General features: G+C 41.7%; 1 protein-coding gene across 2 annotated transcripts; it reads right to left on the bottom strand.

Annotated features, from left to right (window-relative positions):
* Positions 1-2,731: 2,731 nt before the first annotated feature.
* LOC121566507 (glucocorticoid-induced transcript 1 protein-like) lies at positions 2,732-23,958 on the bottom strand. 2 transcript variants are annotated; one of them, XM_045208419.1, is made up of 9 exons: positions 23,789-23,958; positions 23,289-23,669; positions 20,172-20,320; positions 15,771-15,863; positions 10,579-10,689; positions 6,623-6,760; positions 5,953-6,142; positions 4,643-4,763; positions 2,732-4,345 (listed from the first exon to the last, which is right to left on the bottom strand). In XM_045208419.1, exons 2-9 carry the CDS (start codon positions 23,617-23,619, stop codon positions 3,928-3,930), a joined length of 1,551 nt encoding a protein of 516 aa, XP_045064354.1. In that variant the 5' UTR covers positions 23,620-23,669; positions 23,789-23,958; the 3' UTR covers positions 2,732-3,927. The 2 variants fall into 2 exon arrangements, with proteins under 2 accessions (XP_045064354.1, XP_045064355.1); XM_045208420.1 differs by having other exon boundaries at positions 10,579-10,686.
* Between the last annotated feature and the right edge of the window lie 325 nt (positions 23,959-24,283).

Here is a 24,283-nt window from a genome sequence, read left to right as displayed (position 1 = left end):
ATTTGGTCAATAACAAAAGTTTCTCAATACTTTGTTATATACCCTTTGTTGGCAATGACACAGGTCAAACGTTTTCTGTAAGTCTTCACAAGGTTTTCACACACTGTTGCTGGTATTTTGGCCCATTCCTCCATGCAGATCTCCTCTAGAGCAGTGATGTTTTGGGGCTGTCGCTGGGCAACATGGACTTTCAACTCCCTCCAAAGATTTTCTATGGGGTTGAGATCTGGAGACTGGCTAGGCCACTCCAGGACCTTGAAATTCTTCTTACGAAGCCACTCCTTCGTTGCCCGGGCGGTGTGTTTGGGATCATTGTCATGCTGAAAGACCCAGCCACATTTCATCTTCAATGCCCTTGCTGATGGAAGGAGGTTTTCACTCAAAATCTCACGATACATGGCCCCATTCATTCTTTCCTTTACACGGATCAGTCGTCCTGGTCCCTTTGCAGAAAAACAGCCCCAAAGCATGATGTTTCCACCCCCATGCTTCACAGTAGGTATGGTGTTCTTTGGATGCAACTCAGCATTCTTTGTCCTCCAAACACGACGAGTTGAGTTTTTACCAAAAAGTTCTATTTTGGTTTCATCTGACCAGATGACATTCTCCCAATCCACTTCTGGATCATCCAAATGCACTCTAGCAAACTTCAGACGGGCCTGGACATGTACTGGCTTAAGCAGGAGGACACGTCTGGCACTGCAGGATTTGAGTCCCTGGCGGCGTAGTGTGTTACTGATGATAGGCTTTGTTACTTTGGTCCCAGCTCTCTGCAGGTCATTCACTAGGTCCCCCCGTGTGGTTCTGGGATTTTTGCTCACCGTTCTTGTGATCATTTTGACCCCACGGGGTGAGATCTTGCGTGGAGCCCCAGATCGAGGGAGATTATCAGTGGTCTTGTATGTCTTCCATTTCCTAATAATTGCTCCCACAGTTGATTTCTTCAAACCAAGCTGCTTACCTATTGCAGATTCAGTCTTCCCAGCCTGGTGCAGGTCTACAATTTTGTTTCTGGTGTCCTTTGACAGCTCTTTGGTCTTTGGCCATAGTGGAGTTTGGAGTGTGACTGTTTGAGATTGTGGACAGGTGTCTTTTATACTGATAACAAGTTCAAACAGGTGCCATTAATACAGGTAACGAGTGGAGGACAGAGGAGCCTCTTAAAGAAGAAGTTACAGGTCTATGAGAGCCAGAAATCTTGCTTATTTGTAGGTGACCAAATACTTATTTTCCACCATAATTTGCAAATAAATTCATTAAAAATCCTACAATGTGATTTTCTGGAGAAAAAAAATCTCAATTTGTCTGTCATAGTTGACGTGTACCTATGATGAAAATTACAGGCCTCTCTCATCTTTTTAAGTGGGCGAACTTGCACAATTGGTGGCTGACTAAATACTTTTTTTCCCCACTGAAACTAAACTAATAAGCCAGGTTTAAGGGGTTCTAGGGCTCGATTCAAACCTTATCTCAAGTTCAGTTCCATAGCACGCTTGAAATAAAATGTCAGATTGAGAAGACGTTTGCAGCGTTTACCGTGAATGCAGTCTCCGGGAATGCAGGAACGTTGCCTTTCAATTAAAATTTGTGCTATAGCGCTGAACTTGGCGATACGGATTGAATCGAGCCCCTAGTCCAGTGTGGCCAGCCTTCCAAAATCCTGTCTCGTTGGAAGCCTGGGCTTCATAAGCTAAAGGGGTTCTAATACTAACATTAAAATAATGTGAAGCTAGTGCTTTAAAAAATAATTGAGACAAACAGCAAGTGTGATTTTATTGCTTACTTTATTGTAAAAACACACAAGGTCTACATGTAAAACATGGAATACACAGGCATGAAATATTAGTGCCGAACATGGCAAGCCTTGCTGAACTTTGAAAATAATGTGTTAGTATGATTCAAACTAGTCACGGAGCAGCGGTCATCTTTACTGACAAAATATACATCTAGGTTTGAGTGGATTGTGTTGCATATGTTTGTTCGTTTTGCAAATGGTTTTGGCTATTTTTATTTGAAAAAGCATTTTTCTTTATTATTTGTAAATATTCTTGCCAAGGGGTTTTAACGTAATGTATTGAAGATACATAATACACTTAGGCACTGGATTCAATTCGTATTGCAGAAGTATCGGGGGAGATCCACGTTATAGCACAATTTAAATTTAAAGGCAATGTTCTCGCGGTACTTCCGCAACACGGATTGAATCCAGCCCTTGTACACAGTTTCATGAAATATTTTACTCCATACTAAACATCAAATCAACACTAGTTTGTATTTTTTTTAACAGATCTGTAATTGCACACTTAACATGATCTGATTTGCTTTACATTTTATATAGTACTGTGTAATATTACTATTAAATAGTGATTATTATCCCACTTGGAATTAAGTGCTTTGAAAATATATCATTAGCCTCAATGTTAAGTCAGACATTGACAGAATTATAAGTGTTTGTTGATTGCTTATCTATTTCGTACAATTTTTAACTTTCTGCTTTGCTTTTTTTCCTAATTTCTTTTTTTGTTGTTGCTTAAAATATTGTTTTTAGGGGTAGATTCTATCAGATCTGCACTAGCCAACAACCGCACTAGAGCTGTCAAATCCACAAGCGGCTCCCGGCATTATACCTAAAGCGGACATTGCCATTGGCTGCATGGAGACACATTAAGATAAATCCCATGCAGCCTTGTTTACAAGTTCGAACACTAATGTGAGATGTAATCTATACCTCGATAGAAGTTCTCATTATTTTGTTGAATGATTTTCAATTTGAGCGTCATTATTTCTATATAGCCTACACTTTCTCTTTCTGAATTTCTATCGCGAGTGGGACGGGTGTGGCTTCGTGACAATGATCACAGGAGCAGCTGTTCACCGATTTGACAGCTCCAACGCAATAACACCTCTGACACCGCCAAAACTCAGACACCACTGGTTAACGCTTAATCCAATTGAATCTAGGCCTTATTTTGACAATACTAAATCTGCTAATACTGCTGATATCTTGGAGCTACAATATAATAACCTCTGGAATGTCTTAAGCACTTGAAACTATCTTTACGGATTTTCCCGTACACCAAGTTATCATTTCTATCGATGGCAATCCTTTAATATGTCATGTTGAAAGATTAGAATCAGCACTTGTTTGAAGACTATGGAATGTCTTAGGAGTAATGTCATGAATGAACCATAAAAGGCAACGTCGAAGTTCATGCATGAGTAGTACATTCCAAATGACCTGAGTTCATTGGTTCTTCAGGGGACCTGAAACAAGGCTATGTGGGAACACTGTGCTTTGTAGCTGGCTGTTTGGTCACTTTCAGATAGTCTTTCTTTAGCTTTTTGTCATGAGTTTACAAACTGGACTGAGACCTGAAATAAGTAGAAACATTCGGGGAAAAGTGGAGCATTGTATTGTAACTGTAGGACGTCCCAATAGGGTTTTCAATATAAACAGGCATGTTACTTTTCTTTCATTAAAAAGCTTATCCATGCTGTAATATTAGCTAGCAACACAGAACAGCTAAATAAGCTGGTTAGATAAACATTTTCAATATTCAATAAAATATATGTTCTTCTCTTGCCCATTGCTTAATTCCTTCTCAATTTATTGAATTGACTTTGATAAAGCTGATTGCTACAGAACACAATACATGAAACAATCGAATCTACCCTCTGAAAAGAAAACAAGTCTTTCTGGAGGATGTTGCCTGCCACACCTTGCAGAAGAGAAGGCTAGGTTAGTAAGAATAGGCCCTCCTTGCTGGCTAATGTTGCATTAAAGAGCCATACTCAGCTTGCCTGGTCCCAGATCTGTTTGTGCTGTTTTGCCACCTCCTATGGTCATTGCGACCATAGGAGTTAGCAAGACAGCACAAACTGATCTGGGACCAGGCTAATGCTCAGCAGCTAGACTGTACCTGAGAACTAGCTGGTAAGAAGGATGTGTGTAGTGGAGCAGGGATCTGTAGACAGGCCGTCTGAGACCATTGCTGTGCTTGTCAGTTGATCTGTGTCTGTGTTAGGGCCTGTGTCTGGGCTCAGACTGTCTGTGCTGTTCTCTGTGCTTGTGTCGGTGCCTACGCCTGTGTCTGAGCTACTGACCATGTCTGTGCCTATAGACGAGCTCCAGTTAGTGGAGGCTAGAGTGGTGGAACTAGTGGGTGTCATGGCGTCCTCGGGCCATGTGCTGCCTTTTCCATGGAGACCAGGGCTGGAAGAGGTTGTGGTGAAGAGGGAGGAGCAGAGGAGTTTGACGGGACAGAAGGCGGAGCCCCTGGGGATGAAGTTCACCTTGTTTTTGTCTGGGCATGAAAAAAGAGGGAAGCCTTTGGAGACACCAGACCTGGGGAGGAAAAGAGAGGGAGATGTCTTCATCTTTTTATCATCACATACCAAAGTGTGTATATTAAACACCTACAGTAGGAGAGCCCTACATATGTAGGATCTTAATTTGATCACACTGTTGCAGGAGAACTAAATGAAGATCCTACATCTGTACAGTGGCATAAGGACATACACTATCAGACCAATTTAAAAAAGAAACTAAAACATGTAGCACTATGAAGTTGAGAAGCATTACAATTAGAAATACCCCTCAAAGTAGTGAAGATGGCAACATGAAAGGAGAGAGAAGACTTACACCATCTCTTCGAACACTTTGACCCTCTCACACCCCTCCGGAGGCTCCCGTTTGAACATGTAGCTGTTGTTGGGTTTGGGAGAGGTGGCAAACTTGGGAAGGGGAGAGCTGCATCCGCTGTCTGAAAACAGAATGAAACATGTAAGCAGGTCATTGTGGTGATCTTATGTCCCTTTAAAGGAACATGTGTTAGCGATCTGTTGTCTATAGAAGACAATGAGGTGATTCATATAATACGGCACAGTATTAATATAGCATGAGCCATTTATCATTAACCAAATCCTAATCACTAGACTCCTGAGCAGAGTATATGAGCGGAACGTGCCCAATTTGATTGGAGCGTGGAGCGAGATTCCCAAAGGCTGGAGCGTCTACCTTCTCACTCGCTCCAATTTCGCCCCCAGTAGCGCTTACTTCACGAGCTCAGGGCATGGCCGCCCCAGCATGCATTTGTAGTCTACTTGTTTTGATTGGGTTATTTTGCAAAAAAACCTTTAGGCCTACCTATAGAATAATACAAAAAAACTCTGCATTTCTGCCCAACCTGGCAAGATTGGCCAAAAGGGTGTTTATGGAGAGGATATTCTCCGCTGCTGGCCGGCTCTCCAGGCACCATCACATGAGCCTGAAGCCACAGACTGGCCAAACTCGTGTTTCTAAAAATGAATTCAAAGTCACTAACAAGTCATTTTTCGTTTAATTTGTAATTAATTAAAAAGTCACAGCCTATATGCACACTTTATAGACTATAACGATTTAATACAACAAAATATTGTTTAAATGCTGAGCGCTTTTTGTCCCTACAAGCCTATTGTGTCCAATTCGCAAATGCTTTACAATGTATTTCTTTGTAGGCTACAGCCTTGAAATAATATAAATAATATAGCCGAAATAATCCATTTTCGTTCCTTCTTAGGCTCCCTGTCTGGCTCCTGACCTATTTAGAGTGTTTATATGCTGTTTAATATGACATGTAGCCTATTAGAAATGATGTTCGCTTCTTACATTCACCTTCTCATGTTTATTCAAATACTTTTCATTGAAATCCATATGGTTTGGTATCAATACTTAAAAACCAAATTGGTAGGTCCAGGTATTCACAAAAATGGTTAAATTGTGATTTTAATTAATGGAGCGAATTTGGAGTGGGAGTTTTTTTTCCTGTGAGCGTAGAGTGGTTTTTAACAGAGTGGTAGGAAAGGACATGGAGTGATGAGCAGGATTTCCAACCGCTCAACTACGCTCACAAACTCTGCTCCTGAGATATGCAATAGATCATGCAAGCCAAAAAATGCATCTGAATGGAATACCTTTGTCAAGCTCTTCTGCAGAGCAGGGGCTGCCTTCTGGGGAGTGGAGGGGGTCAGGGGTGAAGTGGCAGGGCCAGGGGCTGGAACCGCCACTAGAGGGGGCCTGGGTATCCGTGTCGCGTGTGTCACCGCCATTGCCGTAGCGATGAGGCTGAAAGGGGGCGCGGTGGCCGTCCAACACGTCCAAAGCCTGAGAGGTCAGAGTTGGAGATGGAGGGAAGGATGAAGGAGTGCAAGAACCACAGCAGGACACTATATCATTTACAGTTATTATTGATCATCATACAGCAGTAAATTCAATGCATTCCGTTAATTTCAGTATTATCACACTGCATGTAAACTCCAGTTTGTGTGGATGTATTAGAATGACAAGCAGAAAAGCGAATACCAGTGCAGATGATAATGCTTGATACTATATGAAAACGTTCAGAGCCCTTCTGCTTGTGCTGTAAGGTACAGCTGATTCTGAGCTGAGGAAGGCTTGCTGCGTTACAGGTCATAAATATGTGTGTGTGCACGAGTGCCCACATGCATGCACATGCTTCAGGGAGAGAAATGTTGTTAACCTGTCAAGGTTTACTTCCCTACTTCACACACAATTTACAGCTCTACTCAACTCTCAGCAATTTAAATCAGTGTGAGTGAGAATATAGTGTGTGTGTGTGTCCACCTGTATTCCCTGCTTCCAGTCCTCTCTGATGAACACATTCTCCAGCTCGTGGTTGATGCCCTCCACGCTGCTAGGCACTCTCGATATGAGGGACTTTGGCACTGGGATATTCAACAGGGCTGTGGAAACCACCTTATTCTGGAAAATATGGCAAACCAAGGGTTAAATGACATTTTGTTAGGTGGTGGAAATGTTTTGTAGCTTTTCGATGATAATTTTAAACAGACATCTAGTCAATTGTCTGCTCTCCCCAGTATTTCAGTGTATGATATTGCTATAGATTGTGATTTATGTGAGGTAAAATATAAGGTTAAATGATATTAAAGTGAGGTCAACGATAATATAGGATTATACAGATTGATCTATCACAAGTGAAAGTCATACCATGGCTAATTTAGTTAATGTTCTTTTTCCCAGTGCTTTGTTTACAGTTGCTCAGTATCCGTTAATGAATTCACCACAAACACAGAGACTACAGGGAACTTGGCATGCCCAGACATCTCCTCCTCCTCTCCCTCTCTGTCTTGTCAGAATGTCAGAATAGGGACTTGTGAACTAAATAAAATATAACACTCCATAAACAATATATTGACGTATAAACATCTATTGACATATACACCACAGTTCAAAAGTTTGGGGTCACTTAGAAATGTCCTTGTTTTCAAAAGAAAAGCATTTTTTTTGTCCATTAAAATAACATCATATTGATCAGAAATACAGTGTAGACATTGTTAATGTTGTAAATGGCTATTGTAGCTGGAAACGGCTGATTGTTAATGGAATATCTACATAGGCATACAGAGGCCAATTAACCGGGATGTTGACCTTCTAGGCAGAGTTGCAAAGAAAAAGCCATATCTCAGTCTGCCCATCTTAACATTTTATTTTTATTGGCCAGTCTGAGATATGGCTTTTTCTGTGCAACCCTAGAAGGTCAGCATCACGGAGTCACCTCTTCACGGAGTCACCTCTTCACTGTTGACATTGAGACTGGGGTTTTGCGGGTATTATTTAATGAAGCTGCCAGTTGAGGACCTGTGAGGCGTCTGTTTCTCAAACTGGACACTCAAATGTATTTGTTCTCTTGCTCAGTTGTGCACTGGGGCCTCCCACTCCTCTTTCTATTCTGGTTAGAGCCAGTTTGCGCTGTTCTGTGAAGGGAGTAGTACACAGCGTTGTACGAGATCTTCAGTTTCTTGGCAATTTCTCGCATGGAATAGCCTTAATTTCTCAGAACAAGAATAGACTGACGAGTTTCAGAAGAAAATTATTTGTTTCTGGCCATTTTGATCCTGTAATCGAACCCACAATTGCTGATGCTCCAGATACTCAACTAGTCTCAAGAAGGCCAGTTTTATTGCTTCTTTAATCAGCACAACAGTTTTCAGCTGTGCTAACATAATTGCAAAATGGTTTTCTAATGATCAATTAGCCTTTTAAATGATCAACTTGGATTAGCAAACACAACATGCCATTGGAACACGACTGATGGTTGCTGATAATGGGCCTCTGTACGCCTATGTAGATATTCCTTTTTTATTTTTTATTAGCCGTTTCCAGCTACAACAGCCATTTACAACATTAACAATGTCTACACTGTATTTCTGATCAATTTGATGTTATTTTAATGGACAAAAAAAATTGCTTTTCTTTCAAAAACAAGGACATTTGTAAGTGACCCCAAACTTTGAACGGTAGTATATATATACAGTGGGGAAAAAAAGTATTTAGTCAGCCACCAATTGTGCAAGTTCTCCCACTTAAAAAGATGAGAGAGGCCTGTAATTTTCATCATAGGTACACGTCAACTATGACAGACAAAATGAGAAAATGTTTTCCAGAAAATCACATTGTAGGATTTTTAATGAATTTATTTGCAAATTATGGTGGAAAATAAGTATTTGGTCAATAACAAAAGTTCCTCAATACTTTGTTATATACCCTTTGTTGGCAATGACACAGGTCAAAACGTTTTCTGTAAGTCTTCACAAGGTTTTCACACACTGTTGCTGGTATTTTGGCCCATTCCTCCATGCAGATCTCCTCTAGAGCAGTGATGTTTTGGGGCTGTCGCTGGGCAACACGGACTTTCAACTCTCTCCAAAGATGTTCTATGGGGTTGAGATCTGGAGACTGGCTAGGCCACTCCAGGACCTTGAAATGCTTCTTACGAAGCCACTCCTTCGTTGCCCGGGCGGTGTGTTTGGGATCATTGTCATGCTGAAAGACCCAGCCACGTTTCATCTTCAATGCCCTTGCTGATGGAAGGAGGTTTTCACTCAAAATCTCACGATACATGGCCCCATTCATTCTTTCCTTTACACGGATCAGTCGTCCTGGTCCCTTTGCAGAAAAACAGCCACAAAGCATGATGTGTCCACCCCCATGCTTCACAGTAGGTATGGTGTTCTTTGGATGCAACTCAGCATTCTTTGTCCTCCAAACACGACGAGTTGAGTTTTTACCAAAAAGTTCTATTTTGGTTTCATCTGACCATATGACATTCTCCCAATCCTCTTCTGGATCATCCAAATGCACTCTAGCAAACTTCAGACGGGCCTGGCTTAAGCAGGGGGACACGTCTCGCACTGCAAGATTTGAGTCCCTGGCGGTGTAGTGTGTTACTGATGGTAGGCTTTGTTACTTTGGTCCCAGCTCTCTGCAGGTCATTCACTAGGTCCCCCCGTGTGGTTCTGGGATTTTTGCTCACCGTTCTTGTGATCATTTTGACCCCACGGGGTGAGATCTTGCGTGGAGCCCCAGATCGAGGTAGATTATCAGTGGTCTTGTATGTCTTCCATTTCCTAATAATTGCTCCCACAGTTGATTTCTTCAAACCAAGCTGCTTACCTATTGCAGATTCAGTCTTCCCAGCCTGGTGCAGGTCTACAATTTTGTTTCTGGTGTCCTTTGACAGCTCTTTGGTCTTGGCCATAGTGGAGTTTGGAGTGTGACTGTTTGAGGTTGTGAACAGGTGTCTTTTATACTGATAACAAGTTCAAACAGGTGCCATTAATACAGGTAACGAGTGGAGGACAGAGGAGCCTCTTAAAGAAGAAGTTACAGGTCTGTGAGAGCCAGAAATCTTGCTTGTTTGTAGTTGACCAAATACTTATTTTCCACCATAATTTGCAAATAAATTCATTAAAAATCCTACAATGTGATCTTCTGGATTTTTTTTTCTCAATTTGTCTGTCATAGTTGACGTGTACCTATGATGAAAATTACAGGCCTCTGAAATCTTTTTTAAGTGGGAGAACTTGCACAATTGGTGGCTGACTAAATACTTTTTTCCCCACTGTGTATGTGTATATATTATATATATATATATATATATATATATATACATATACACTATATATATATATATATATATATATATATATATATATATATATATATACATATATATATACATATATATATATATATATATATATATATATATATATATATATATATATATATATATATATATGTATATATATATATATATATATATATATATATACACACACATAAATAGATGTTTTATGGAGTGTTATATTTGATTTAGTTCAGGCATGTTTCCTGTCATATACATTCATATGACAGGAAACATGCCTGAACAACTGCCTGAACAATTCTGCACTACAGCAAAGCCACATTGTTGTTTTGGAAGGACAAGTTGCCTGAAGCAGAAACAGCCTGGCACCCAGGCTACCAAAACCCTAGTCTATAAATTTACAATCAAGTATTATCCATAATAAGTACTGTATTTGTAAGTCGCTCTGGATAAGAGCGTCAGCTAAATGACTAAAATGTAAATGTAAATGTATTTATTTTAGGTTGTACATGGTACGGTGACACTCCCACTGTGAATATAGCATTGGGGCAGACGCCATACTAGTACAATGCTACCATGCCCTGTGATCTGGGTGGCAGACACAGGGAGGCAGCAGTAGGGTATAACTCACCTGGGGTTGGCATGTGGTGCTGGTGTGTAGACCCAGCTGCTGATCCCTGTCTTTGCTCTGGCGGCTGACCTGTTTACTGCGCTGGAGCTGCAGCCTGAGTTTAGCAATCTGCTGGAGAAAGACAGGGGGTTTATCTCAGAGAAAAATGAATGGTTCTCAATGGACATTCAAGGTAGCCTGGTGGCCCCATACTGTATGTGCTGTGTAGCCAACACTTCTATTGTTTCATGTCATACATGGCAGAGAGGAGTTGGCTAAAGCACAAACAGACTGGACCACCAGGCTATACTTGATGTATAATTCAATAGAATATGCCTTTAGCAAAGGTACAAAGCTGTAGGTAAGGGATAATCAATGAGGGGCAATGCGTTCGATGGAAAATAATGCACGATGTGGAAGGTGTGCCACGATGCGCAGCGGAGTGCCACTAAGCTTCCTCGGAGTTGCATTGTTTTTTTTGGTTTTCCTCAGAACAGCATTTCTCCAGCATTCGAGTAATTTGTCCACAGATTCAGAATGAACTTGAAAAATGCTGTAAAGAGAGGGCTTTTATGGATGTAGCTATGATCAAACATAAGTGAAGTCAAAGGGTTATTTTGTTTCTGTACTGGTTATATAATCATAACATCATCAGTAATATAATGCAGACTAAGGCGAGGTCTTTTAATGCTGATTCTTATAATCCTGGCTATACAGTACACAGAAAGAGTATGTCTACTCTATAGGATGCCCTTCCCTGCATGTCATCCACAGAGGTTATTATAGTACAGTACCATGTCATCTATAGAGGTTATTATAAAACAGTACCCTGTCATCCATAGAGGTTATTATACTACAGCACCATGTCATCCATACAGGTTATTATAGAACAGTACCATGTCATCCATAGAGGTTATTATAGAACAGTACCATGTCATCCATAGAGGTTATTATAGAACAGTACCATGTCATCCATAGAGGTTATTATAGTACAGTACCATGTCATCTATAGAGGTTATTATAAAACAGTACCCTGTCATCCATAGAGGTTATTATAGTACAGTACAGTGTGGTTCATCTGGATTGACTTGCATTGAGAGAGTACATGATAGGAGTCAATAATGACAAGGCAATCTATATGAGGTTTCTGAAGATGAGCAAGAACAAAGCAGTGTAAAGCTCATTGTATTAAAGGGCTGGACCTCACAATATGATATTATCACAATACTTAGGTGAGCGATACGATATGTATTGCGATTCTATACGTATCACGATTCTGTATGTATTGCGATTGGATACTGCGATTTTATTGCGATTTGATGTTCCAAACATATTGCTCACTATATGTCTGCTGCAGACGGAGAAGAGAAAGCCATGACAAAATGAGTTGGAGAACTAACTACAGGATGATAAATACCTGAGTTCTGGCGCAGGTACACCTGACTAGCGCTAGCTAACGTTATCTTGTATTAAATTTTTTTACAAATCAATACTTGGAGTCAACAGTATCGATATATAATCGACCAAAACAATATTGCGATACTCTACTGCCTTGAAACTCAACTCTGGACCTCGAAGCCAGTTACACTGCGTTTTTTTTTGTTCCCCTCTAATCAGGGACTGATTTAGACCTGGCACACCAGGTGGGTGCAATTAATTATCAGGTAGAACAGAAAATCCGGACCTCGTAGGGTAAGATTTGAACACCCCTGCTTACTGTATTGATCCCCCTCCCCCATCTCTACTGTATAGTACCACTCACTGTTGGGTGGGAGGATTTGGCCTTTGGCTATATATGACTGGGTCTCTCAGGATATAAGTGTCAGCTAAAATAATACATTTCATTGACAATATGTAAGACTACATGCCAAATCCAAATGTACCTATTGCTACTTTTATACGCTACAATGGGCGACTTAGATAAACTTAATAATTAGTATCTTTAGAAACATGTACATGTTGCTATACTGTATGTTACTACATGTACATACAGTACAGTATCATATCATCATAATCATGTCAAGAACAAAAAGAAACATCTCAACATAGTGAGAGAACATTGCATCCATTTAGTGTTTATCGGTCATCTAACAGGCCTATCTTATGTAAGTCAGCCCATTTCAAAAGCCTCAATACCATTGTTTTGCTGTGTTGCTCTTGAGCAAAAGCCAGCAGACTGTAACAAGCTTATATATGTGTTGTTTGCAGGAGGAGTAGGCCTTTATGGTGTTAGATAAGGTTCATCCTTGTCACTAGAGCAGGGGTGTCAAACGTCCGGCCCGCGGGACGGATCAGGCCCGCAAACGGGTTTAATCCGGCCCGCGAGATGATTTTGGAAAGTATAAAAATGCGCTGCAATTTTTCAATAAAATAAACTGCTGTTCCAATTGCGTCCACTGGATGGCGCAATAGCAATTGTGTTAAGCAAGCAAACTGTTTATACCGGGGCAGAGCAAGTAGGTCAAGCACGTGCAGCCAGTCCGGATGAGCTACTTTGTTTTGCCCGCGATATTTATTTTGGCTTCTACTTTTAACATTGTACTTTGGCACCCTCATTGCCCCAATAAGTCTCTGTCAAAAAATAGAAAAGTGGACGCAGAGTGTAGAGTGTTCCAAGAAAAATGGTCATCCTCCTATTTATTCACAGAATTGAATGGGAAAGCTGTATGTTTGGTGTGTTCACAGCATGTTGCAGTGCTGAAAGAATATAACCTTCGTCGCCACTATGTGAGTCTTCATGCCGACAAATATGACAATCTTGTCAATCTGGAGGACGTGATTTTTTGACTTTTCAATGTATTTTGCACCAGGAGGCTTTGTGTTGCAAGTCATTAAAGATGGATAACGTCATGAAGGTGGTCATCCAAACTGTTAATTTCATCCGATCCAGAAGCCTGAATCACCGTCAGTTTGACAGCCTTCTCAGAGAGAAAGACCACATCTATTACATTTACATTTTAGTCATTTAGCAGACGCTCTTATCCAGAGCGACTTACAGAAGCAATTAGGGTTAAGTGCCTTGCTCAAGGGCACATCGACAGATTTTTCACCTAGTTGGCTCGGGGATTAGAACCAGCGACCTTTCGGTTACTGGCACAACGCTCTTACCCACTAAGCTACCTGCCGCCCCATATCTATGGCCTGCCATACCACACTGAGGTAAGATGGTTAAGCCGAGGTGCTGGGCTGAGGCGTTTCTTTGATTTACGGGAAGAAATGGAACAGTTCATGGAAGAAAAGGGCAAACCAGTGTTAGAATTTAATTCCGCAGAATGGATGCAGGACCTTGCATTTATGGTGGATGTTACAGAGCACCTGAATAACTTGAACAAACAGCTGCATGGGCGCAACAAAGTTGTCACGCAGTATTATGACAGCATACGTTCTTTCAAGTTGAAGCTGTCATTGTGGGAGACGCAACTCGCCGGTGGTGATGCAGCTCACTTCCCCTGTCTGAAAAATGTGTGCGCGACCCAACATGTGGCAGACATGAAGCGGTTCAAAGATAAAATAACGGGACTGTTACGGGAGTTTGAGCAACGCTTTCAGATTTTTGGTGAACTGGAGAAAGACTTCAAAGTTTTTTTGCTCGCCATTCACCGTGAATCCCTCTGATCTGCCCGTCAGCATCCAACTTGAAATAATAGACTTGCAGTGTGACTCGGATTTGAAGGGCAAATTTGCCGCAGCTGGCTTGGACACATTTTTATCAGAATCTCTTGCCAGGTTACCCCAACTTGACAGCCCTCGCTGCAAAACTGTTGTGCATGTTTGGAACCACATATCTTTGTGAGCAAGTTCTCTGTAATGAGCATAAATAAAACAAAGCTGCGCTCAAGGCTCACGCACAAGCACTTGAATCACATCCTGAAGTTGGCTGCCACTCAAGATGTGACGCCTGATATTGATGCGCTGGTGAAAGCTAAAAGATGCCAGGTATCAGGAGTCAAATAAACTATGCAACCCCACTTAAAGTGCTGCATGAGACACCCTGATATAGTTCTGTGATCTGTGATATACTTCTGTGAATCACTGAGGCATTGTGTGTTTGTGTGTTCTTTGTCCTTAGAACTTTCAAATAACTTGAGGTGTTTTATGATTAATAGTGATGTTGTGCTTTTGGACACACTGTCCTCAGGCTCCAGCTTTATGTTTATATGTTTTTATGTTGATGTGCTATTGTTTTTAATTGATTTTATTTTATTTGTATATTTAACCTATTCTTGACTCTGTGGTTCTTGCACTTGTTTGGGGAACAGGATTTCATTATTTTTATCTACATTTCTGCCTGAGAAATGACACCCTGATATAGTTCTGTGATCTGTGAAACAGTTCTGTTAATCACTGAGGCATTGTGTGTTTGTGTGTTCTTTTTCTTTAGAATTTTCAAATAAACTTGACGTGTTTTATGATTAATAGTGATGTTGTGCTTGTACTATTTTGGACACACTGTCCTCAGGCTCCAGCTTTATGTTTTATGTTGATCGTATTAAAACAAAGAAAACAATCTGAAGTTGTCGTTTTTAAGTTATATATACACCATGATTTTTCCGGTCCGGCCCACTTGGGAATATATTTTCCTCCATGTGGCCCCTGAGCTAAAATGAGTTTGACACCCCTGCACTAGAGTATCAACAGGTCCAAGCTGAGGGGGAAATGATATGGCTGTTACACCCTGCAGACAAGTTCAGTGCCTGCTCCCCCTCTCAAAACAACCAGCCACAATGAGATGCAACGGACTAGGCTACAGAGGGAAAGGAAGGTTAAATAAAGAGTGTGGTCTGGAAGAGCTAGAGAACTAATAGCTCAATGTGGTCTCCAGCTAGCCACTAATTCAGCCAGGCAACGCGCATGGAAACCGACCTTCAGGAGCATAATATTTAACTGAACCTCATATCCTGACAAATAAAACACATTTCAAGTAATGGCTGAACCTCAAAGCCCTGACAAAAACATGTTGGAAGTATATTTGACTGTGCACATACAGTGCAGCTCCAATAATGTCAACAATACAACTCTTGCTGGATGTTTTGTGACAGACCAGCTATTCTGGTCTAACGTTAAACTCCTCAGAGAGTTATGGTGTTGACATTGGTTACAGTATTGGATTACAAATAATAGGATAGCGCTCCTTACAGTTGTTTTGACACAGGTCATGCAGAGAGTGTGTAGGCTAGCCTATATATGCTAGGAAATTTGAGTGTGGCACCTACCTCTTTCAGATGGTCTGCGCTACCCCAGGAGGCTGACCGCTGGTGTGGGCTTCCCTGTTCCCCTCCAGCATCCTCTATCCACAGACCAGGAGTCTGAAACACACACACACACACACACACACACACTCTAAGCAGTGGATAAACAAATACACCCACATCATCCCCTTCATTTGTATGGAATTCAGGAAGACTGAGACAAGACTCTGGAATTCATTGAGATTAACAGATGAGAGAGAGGTGGGTGAATGCAATCATGACCCCTGTGCCTTCGCTAGAGATGCACACATCTGGAAACAATCAAATGAGTCAAAAATGGTATTTGCGGGATAAAGATGGATGCAGCTCACCAGAAGCACAAAACAGTAATAACATGTGTGATAGCTACTACTTAAAGTTGTATCCTTACAGTTGTAACGACAATCCACATTGGTACAGATTGCCAAAGGCTAATTTGTGGTTGGTGACTGACATACTACATACTAACTACTAGCTGGTAATTCTGTGGGAAATGTCTGCTCTTTCTCCACTACAGCAGATAGAGAAAAGTGCTCTAGTGTCTACAAGAATGCAACCTTTACATAAATAAGGAAACGGTTAACTTATGTAAAATACATGCAAAAAAGAGACTGGATGTTTCAAAAGCATGTTAGCAACCATGATGCACTTCCCTTTGATTATGCATATCAACAGTGACATTGGTCCTCCAAGGAGTCGTGGTCAATACAGTAGAGTGAAGCATCTTAAATGTCAATGTCCTCGTACTGCCTTACGTTTGACCCTTGTCGAAAAACAAAACATCCTCTATAACGCACAACGTTACACAAAAGACCCACTCTATGATATGCAATATGAAGAACACCAGTGAAGCGTTAGGGCTGGCTACTGGCACATTGCTCTTCAGAAAGGACAAACGGTTTAAACGGGTGCTTGTGCTCCAATAAAGAGGCCACTATGCTGGATGACAGATGTGCTACCGTTTAGAGTAACATTTTGTACATGGCTATGGTATTGCTGTGGTGTTTGATGCTAGAGCCAAACATTGAGGGCTGAATGAATAGTGAAAGGAAAGTTTCCACTGCTAAGTGTTAACTTTGCAAAAAGTTATATTGAGATGTTAAGAATATGGATATTATTAACTTTATTAGTTATTAACTAGCCTAGTTCTCCAGTACTACTAAAGCCTACCCTTCAGCAAATAGATAAAATGGTACAAGCACATAGCATTGCCATAGGCTACTTATCATCATTTGAATAACAATTTAAATGTTTATTTTTAACAACAAATGAAGTGTCTGTTCACAGAGCTCCCAGCTTTGTTTACTTCAAGACACTTGTATCAAGGTAGTTTTTGCACTTCCAGCCTGCCTTGTGGGTTTGTGTGCCAGGTGTTATGCCAGATAATGCTCTGGTGAAATAAAGTTAGCGTACTTTACTTTCACAGCCTACAGCTCATGTTAAATGATTCTCAACCCACTTAAAATCCTGTTTGATTCCCCAGCAGGGATACTGAACATCAATGGATTTACAATGGAATTCAAGTTGGTTTGTTTAGTTTACATACTGAGGCAAGAGTATAGAATGCCACTGCTATCATTTGGTCTGATTTGAGTTGATGAGGGCATTACGTTCTGGTTCTGTGAGCTTCTTGGTCTTCTCATCTACAGCGCATTCTGAAAGTATTCAGACCTCTTCCCTTTTTCCACATTTTGTTACGTTACAGCCTTATTCTAAAATTGATTAAATAAACGTTTTCCTCATCAATCTACACACAATACCCCATAATGACAATTTAGACATTTTAGCAAATTTCTAAAAAATAAAAACAGAAATACCTTATTTACATAAGTATTCAGACCCTTTGCTATGAGACTCAAAATGGAGCTCAGGTGCATCCTGTTTCCATTGATCATCCTTGAGATGTTTCTACAATGTCATTGGAGTCCACCTGTGGCAAATTCAATTGATTGAACATGATTTGGAAAGGCACACACCTGTCTATATAAGGTCCCACAGTTAACAGTGCATGTCAGAGCAAAAACCAAGTCATGAGGTCGAAGGAATTGTCCATAGAGCTCCGTGACAGGATTGTGTCGAGGCACAGATCTGGGGAAGGGTACCAAAAAATGTCTGCAGCATTAAAGGTCCCCAAGAACACAGTGGCTTCCATCATTCTTAAAATGGAACCACAAAGTCTGGAACCACAAAGAGCTGGCCGCCTGGCCAAACTGAGAAATCGGGGGAGAAGGGCCTTGGTCAGGGAAGTGACCAAGAACCCGATGGTCACTTTGACAGAGCTCCAGAGTTCCTCTGTGGAGATGGGAGAACCTTTCATAAGGACAACCACCTCTGCAGCACTCCACCAATCAGGCCTTTATGGTAGAGTGGCCAGACGGAAGCCACTCCTCAGTAAAAGGCACATGACAGCCCCCTTGAAGTTTGCCAAAAGGCACCTAAAGGACTCTCAGACCATGAGAAACAAGATTGTCTGGTCTGATGAAACCAAGACTGAACTCTTTGACCTGAATGCCAAGTGTCACATCTGGAGGAAACCTGGCACCATCCCTACGGTGAAGCATGGTGGTGGCAGCATCATGCTGTGGGGATGTTTTTCAGTGGCAGGGACTGGGAGACTAGTCAGGATCGAGGGAAAGATGAACGGAGCAAAGTACAGAGAGATCCTTGATGACAACCTGCTCCAGAGCGCTCAGGACCTCAGACTGGGGCAAAGGTTCACATTCCAACAGGACAACGACCCTAAGCAAACAGCCAAGACAATGCAGGAGTGGCTTCGGGACAAGTCTCTGAATGTCCTTGAGTGGCCCAGCCAGAGCCCGGACTTGAACCCGATCGAACATCTCTGGAGAGACCTGAAAATAACTGTGCAGCGATGCTCCCCATCCAACCTGACAGAGCTTGAGAGGATCTGCAGAGAAGAATGGGAGAAACTCCCCAAATACAGGTGTGCCAAGCTTGTAGCGTTATACCCAAGAAGACTCTAGGATTTAATCGCTGCCAAAGGTGCTTCAACAAAGTACTGAGTAAAGGGTTTGAATCCTTATGTAAAATGTGATGTTTCAGTTTTTTATTTGCAAAAATGTCTAAAAACCTGTTTTTGCTTTGTCATTATGGGGTATTGTGTGTAGATTGATGAAGGAAAAAAACAATTGAATCCATTTTAGAACAAGGCTGTAACGTAACAAAAAGTCATGAAGTCTGAATACTTTCTGAATGCACTGTATCTTACAGTATGCATGTCTCTAAAACATGAGGAACATTTTAGAGAATAGATAAATATCTTTGACAAAACGCTTATTATGGATTCAAGCTGCTTGAAGAACATGGAATGAGCAGTAATGTATAACTGCTTACTTTAGACAACTCATAAGTAAAACATGCTGAGTTGATTGTCATCGATAATAGACTGTTCACATCCTGCCTGTGTAACACAATTCTAAAAACAAAGATTAAGACAGTCTTTAGTCTGGTGTGTGTGTGCGCACACATGCAATCATTGCACTCTGTCTGTCTGTGTGCCTGTGTGTCTGTTTAATCTTCATACAGACATTCTCTGTGTTCTGTAACCACAGGGCCTAGGGCAGATAGATCTATCCCGGAACAGTGATTAGCATATGTATGGCCCTCCGCTCCTCACTCCCACACAAAGGCAGACGGGCCAGCCACGAGGGCCAGGTGGTAAGCAGTGGGATTCCTCTCCTCGCCCCAACCATCGCCTGAGGGACAGGTGCAAACAACTTCACCTCCGTCTCTAGATTGTGTGCTACAACAAAGAGCTGGGACTTTTTGTCCCAGGTTTTTTGCTGTTGCAGTGTTACAGGCGATTTGGGGTAATGGGATATTTTGTTAACAGGAAGAAGCTAGTCTGTGACTGTACTTGGGGAGCTTATGCTTTTCCTAATCCAAGTGGTTTAAGTGAAGCAGTCCACACCATCATTAGGGGAACGTTGATTCTATATGTAGCAACTTGAACCTGGAGACCCCCTCACCACTTCCGAAGACTAAACAAAGAGCCCCAAGGTGAATGAAGGGTTAAAGGGATGAAGCCATGTAAATGAGGCTGGGCGGCGCTCATTCAGCCACATGAAAGGATTCTATTAGGACTGACAGCGCGGCCATGGTCAATGGCCCTGCCATCATCATACATATTCAATGTGGGTTCATAACCACAGAAATCTGCCCATTCTCAAACTGCATTGAACGGTCAATCACGTTGACCAGAATAGTGAGTGCTGATGTGTGGAATGCTACCCAGGAAAATTGTGGTCAAAATAAACCCAGTACGTGTTTTCCTAAAGAGAAACTTGATTTAGAAAACATATGCTTTTAAATAAATTATTATGATGTGCACCATTAGCTTTTATGGGTCCTTTGGCCTAAAGTTACCTGTGTGGCTTTGTCTTTCATGCAGGAAGGGTAGGGTCCGTGGGAGTCACGAGGCCACTGGCCTGTGAGGTACGGCCCCATAATGGCGTCCAGGGAAGATGTCCGCCGGATAGCACTGGAGCTACGCGCCTGCAGTTTGGACCTCTCTCCTACAGGAGCGAGGGGAGAGCAAGGGTCAGGACAGGACACACCCACACTGTCATACTGAACAATGTCTTGTTGTTTTCCATAAACGGCTCTATTGCTAACCTTATTGAGTATCAGTGCTCTACAGTGATATATACTAGGCCTAACTAATCTGGTTGTGTTGAAGCTAGGTCTGATGTTATGGGAGCTGCCTTCTAGAAGCCAAAGTAGTTAAAACACACATCACCCACATAAGAACTCATAAACAACCACACCACAATTAACATCAATACAGCCTGCATTCACTCAACATTCCTCCTGCAGTAACTCACAGTAAAAACCCAAACACAGAAATGCGCTGTTTTTCTAAAGCAGGGAGACATGGAGGGGGAAATGGGTGAAAGCATAGGCTAGTAGGCAGTATTATGCTTTGTGATTGTTGAAAGTCAATGGGAGCTCCTTGCTTTCCATTCAAAGAGCTTCTGAAGGGTGAAGCAGGTGACCAGGGTACACATTATTCATTCAATCAGTTCCTTGTCTAGGTGCATATGCACAGTGTTCCTTTTCGATACCACTACACACCACCTAGGCTCTAGGGTCTAGATGATCAGCCAAGTCTGAGCATATCAACCAAAAGACATTGGCTAAGTAAGTAAACCCAATGACCTAGGGTAAACTATCTGAGGAAAAGGGAGTGGATTTCAATCAATATTGTTACAGCCAAAGTTCTCCAAACACAGCATGCAAATTTAGCCCGAGTGATTTTCCACCGTCTCTCCACTTTGCTAAATTTAGGCTCTCAAGAACAAAATAAAGTCAGATCATTTTATGGCTTTTAGTATGCATACGGTCCCTTTCACAATTTTCAAATCAACCTTTTCAAAAATAGTGAACTTTCTACCAAAGTTGATAGATTCTAGGCTGGGTTCTAGGTTTAACAACATGCTTGTTTTCCAATTTACTCTTACTCTGCAGTTTGGGGATGTGTGACAATGAGGAAGGCCATTTCAGCACAGCTGGCACTTTGACAGTGAAGGGGAGTTTCTTTGTTGAGGCCATTGGGATGGCCTAGTGTGGGGATGATGTCATAGTGTGAACCTAAAGGTCATGCGGTGGAATGTCACCCTTCTCCATGGCCTTCACCCTGGCCCGTTGTCCTGGCGACCCTTTCACCACCACCTAGCTCAGATGAGATGAGTGAAGCGAATTAACATGCTGACTGACTGAAAGGAAGATGCCCACTAGTTAACTTCTCCAATGTTCCAATCACAGAGCTGCATGGCTGACAAGGACACAATGTATTGTCCACTTTAATGTTTAACCTAAATGAGTCAGATGCCTCAAAAGACAAAACCACAAATTCACCACAAATTCCCTTCAGTGTCACTGCAAATAGCCTACAATTCTGAGGAAACGCTCAAATAAAAATAGCTCCATATTTCCGTTTGACAATGAAAGATGAACAATACATGTACAAATGTCCATTTCCATCCCTGTGCACTTCCCAGTGCTAATCCAATTCCACTTGTCGCAATGCAATGCACCTCCTACCCCTAGCTAGCAGATGACATCACATGAAACAAACTAGCCTTGTTTCGACTGGGAGGTCACTGCCATCCAACAGCGGATCAAGTCTCCATCACGACCTATGTGACTGGACACTGCTCAGGGTTGAAGGTCATCTCATTCTGAGGACCAGCGAATGCAAGGCATGTCATGCCATTTTCCCGAACATAAGAGTTACCAATCCCACAATAACCGCAATGCAGCTCAGAGACAAGGAGGCTGCCATCTTGGGGAAAGGTAAGGCGGACGCCATTATACTCCACTGATGTAGGAGAGCGTCAAGACAGCTGGAGTGTCATGGCTGTCACTGGTTGAACCATGGTGATTAATGACCTGCCCTCGTAAAGTGCCGGAGGTCATTGTAGTAAAAATACCTTGTTGCATAGTGAGTACAACATAGTCCTGGATGCAGATTTGGAGTCACAGAACAGGTTCGACGCAGTCTCCAAGCTGTGACAGAAAAATCTAATGGTATTCAGAGATTTATGCTTCTCAAAGGCAAGCAGACATTAACTGGATGCTTTGTGTGTCTTGCGTTTTACTGCATAGAGGGTTTGCTGAGAAATACAACTAAAGTGTTCCAGAAAATATTGTGTTGGGGAAGATAAATATAATCAGTCTCAATACCAGAGGCAACATCAATATTTGGCAGGAGAGCCTGTCTCAGAAACAGGATTTAGAGTAGTCTAGTCTCCCATCTCGCCCTTCAGTCCACCCTCCATCTCCTTATCACCTGAAAGGACAATGGCTCAGGTTGAACCAATAGAGCCATGAAATGTCACACCACTCACTTCCATTCTCCATAACATAGGGCTCACAATATGTTCTCGATGTGTACAATACAGTTGAAAGGGAGTAGGTCATATACCTGTAACCTGACTGTTCAACAACGATTCTCAGGTTCTACGTCCCTTTTCAACCCATAAGCATGTCTTGCTGCCAATGATCTCCTCCCCTTTTCTGTCAATAGTCCATAAGCAGTAGGAGTGTAAGAGGAGAGGACACTATAAGCTTCCTTATTAGTGACATACTGTAGTAGTAGGCCTACGTATGGGCCTACTTCCCCTTTTGTGTAACTCTGGGGCCATATATTCAATCAAAACTAATATGCTGGTGAGGTTTTTTACAAATTATATATTACATGAATCCTAATCAGCACAAGACAAATTACGTTTTTGACTTACCTTATAAACCTAGGGACCTATTCCCTGTCAGGGTGACTGAATAGGGCCCAGTGAGTCTCATTAATCCATCAATATTGTACAAATTAATTCATCTATAAAATGCATAGCAAACACTGTATTACAGGAATACAAAAGGCCTACAATCTCTTGACCATCACCAAGAGCAAGCTAAAGGGTGCATTTGTCCTGAATACATCGATATCGTAGCATGTGGTAGATGGTTAATATAACAATATTTTACCTCTACAAACGGGTGAGTTTGGACCCCGGTCAGGTGAGTGCGAGACCCTATTTTCAGGAGACAGTCTCTGTCTCGTGGCAGTAGTGCAATTTACTCCAAGATTCAGTGTCCCATTTGGGGGAGATGACCCACGGCTATTTGTCGGTCCATTGTTGCCTCCAACAGAGTGAGACGGAGAGCGTGTCGGGCTGCTCTGGCCCCCGCGTAGGAGCTGGTAGGGCACAGTAGCACGGATGGGGTGCAAACGGCAGCTGTTGGATAAACTGGGGGACCCTGCATTGCTACGTCTGACTGTGGACTGCTGTTGAAGCGAGTTGGTGGGAGCTGACATTCTGCTGCTTCGTATCACATTCAGGAAAAATATCGCCAAGATATCCGCTTCTGGAAAACAGAGGATAAACTTCCTTTAATTTTAGCTCGTATGCTGCTCGAGCTCATTTAGCAGCTATCTCGCAGTTATCTTGCATCTCAAAAAGGCGAATTCTACTGCAATAACTTACCTGAAGAACACTAAAACAAGTCTTCTTTGTGCATGTCTGTCGAGAACTTTAAATATATGTTGTTTAAAAACTTAATTTGTACAGTTAGCTAAACATATTTACTATTCTTTGGTTCTTCCCTACCTTCCCCACGTCCACTGTAAATGACAGTTGTATCGACAAGACTACTGGCTGATAAACGTGGGCGGGCTGCACTCTTTGATTCTGATCATGTGGTTGGACAGCTAAATTATACAGTAACATTAGTCATTGGTCCAATGATGTCTATCGACTGTACATTCAGCCAATAACTTCATCGATGTATAATAAGAATTGGACCAATTTCTTTCTCAAAACCTTCGTTTTAAAAATTAACTTAAGAATATTTGTGTAATTACCTGTACAATTAAATACATAATTTGTGATGTAATGACAATATGGACGAAATGTTGTTGGACAAACCTGATTCTAGGACAAATACATGATTTGATTAAATATGATCCTCAGTTTTTAAAT

This window comes from Coregonus clupeaformis, chromosome 28 (genome assembly GCF_020615455.1).
Source record: "Coregonus clupeaformis isolate EN_2021a chromosome 28, ASM2061545v1, whole genome shotgun sequence".
NCBI lineage: Eukaryota > Metazoa > Chordata > Actinopteri > Salmoniformes > Salmonidae > Coregonus > Coregonus clupeaformis.
The sequence above is the reverse complement of the archived record's forward strand: the minus strand, read 5'-3'. Positions and strand labels throughout refer to the sequence as shown.

Bases quoted from the DNA above. Each gene is read 5' to 3' on its own strand.
- LOC121566507 (XM_045208419.1), bottom strand. From the start codon at position 23,619: ATGTCAGCTCCCACCAACTCGCTTCAACAGCAGTCCACAGTCAGACGT. The intron at 15,864-20,171 runs GTAACTTTAGGC...TGTGTGTTTCAG, and splicing joins TGAAAGACAAAGCCACACAG to ACTCCTGGTCTGTGGATAGA. The intron at 6,143-6,622 runs GTGGACACACAC...CTGACCTCTCAG, and splicing joins ACTGGAAGCAGGGAATACAG to GCTTTGGACGTGTTGGACGG.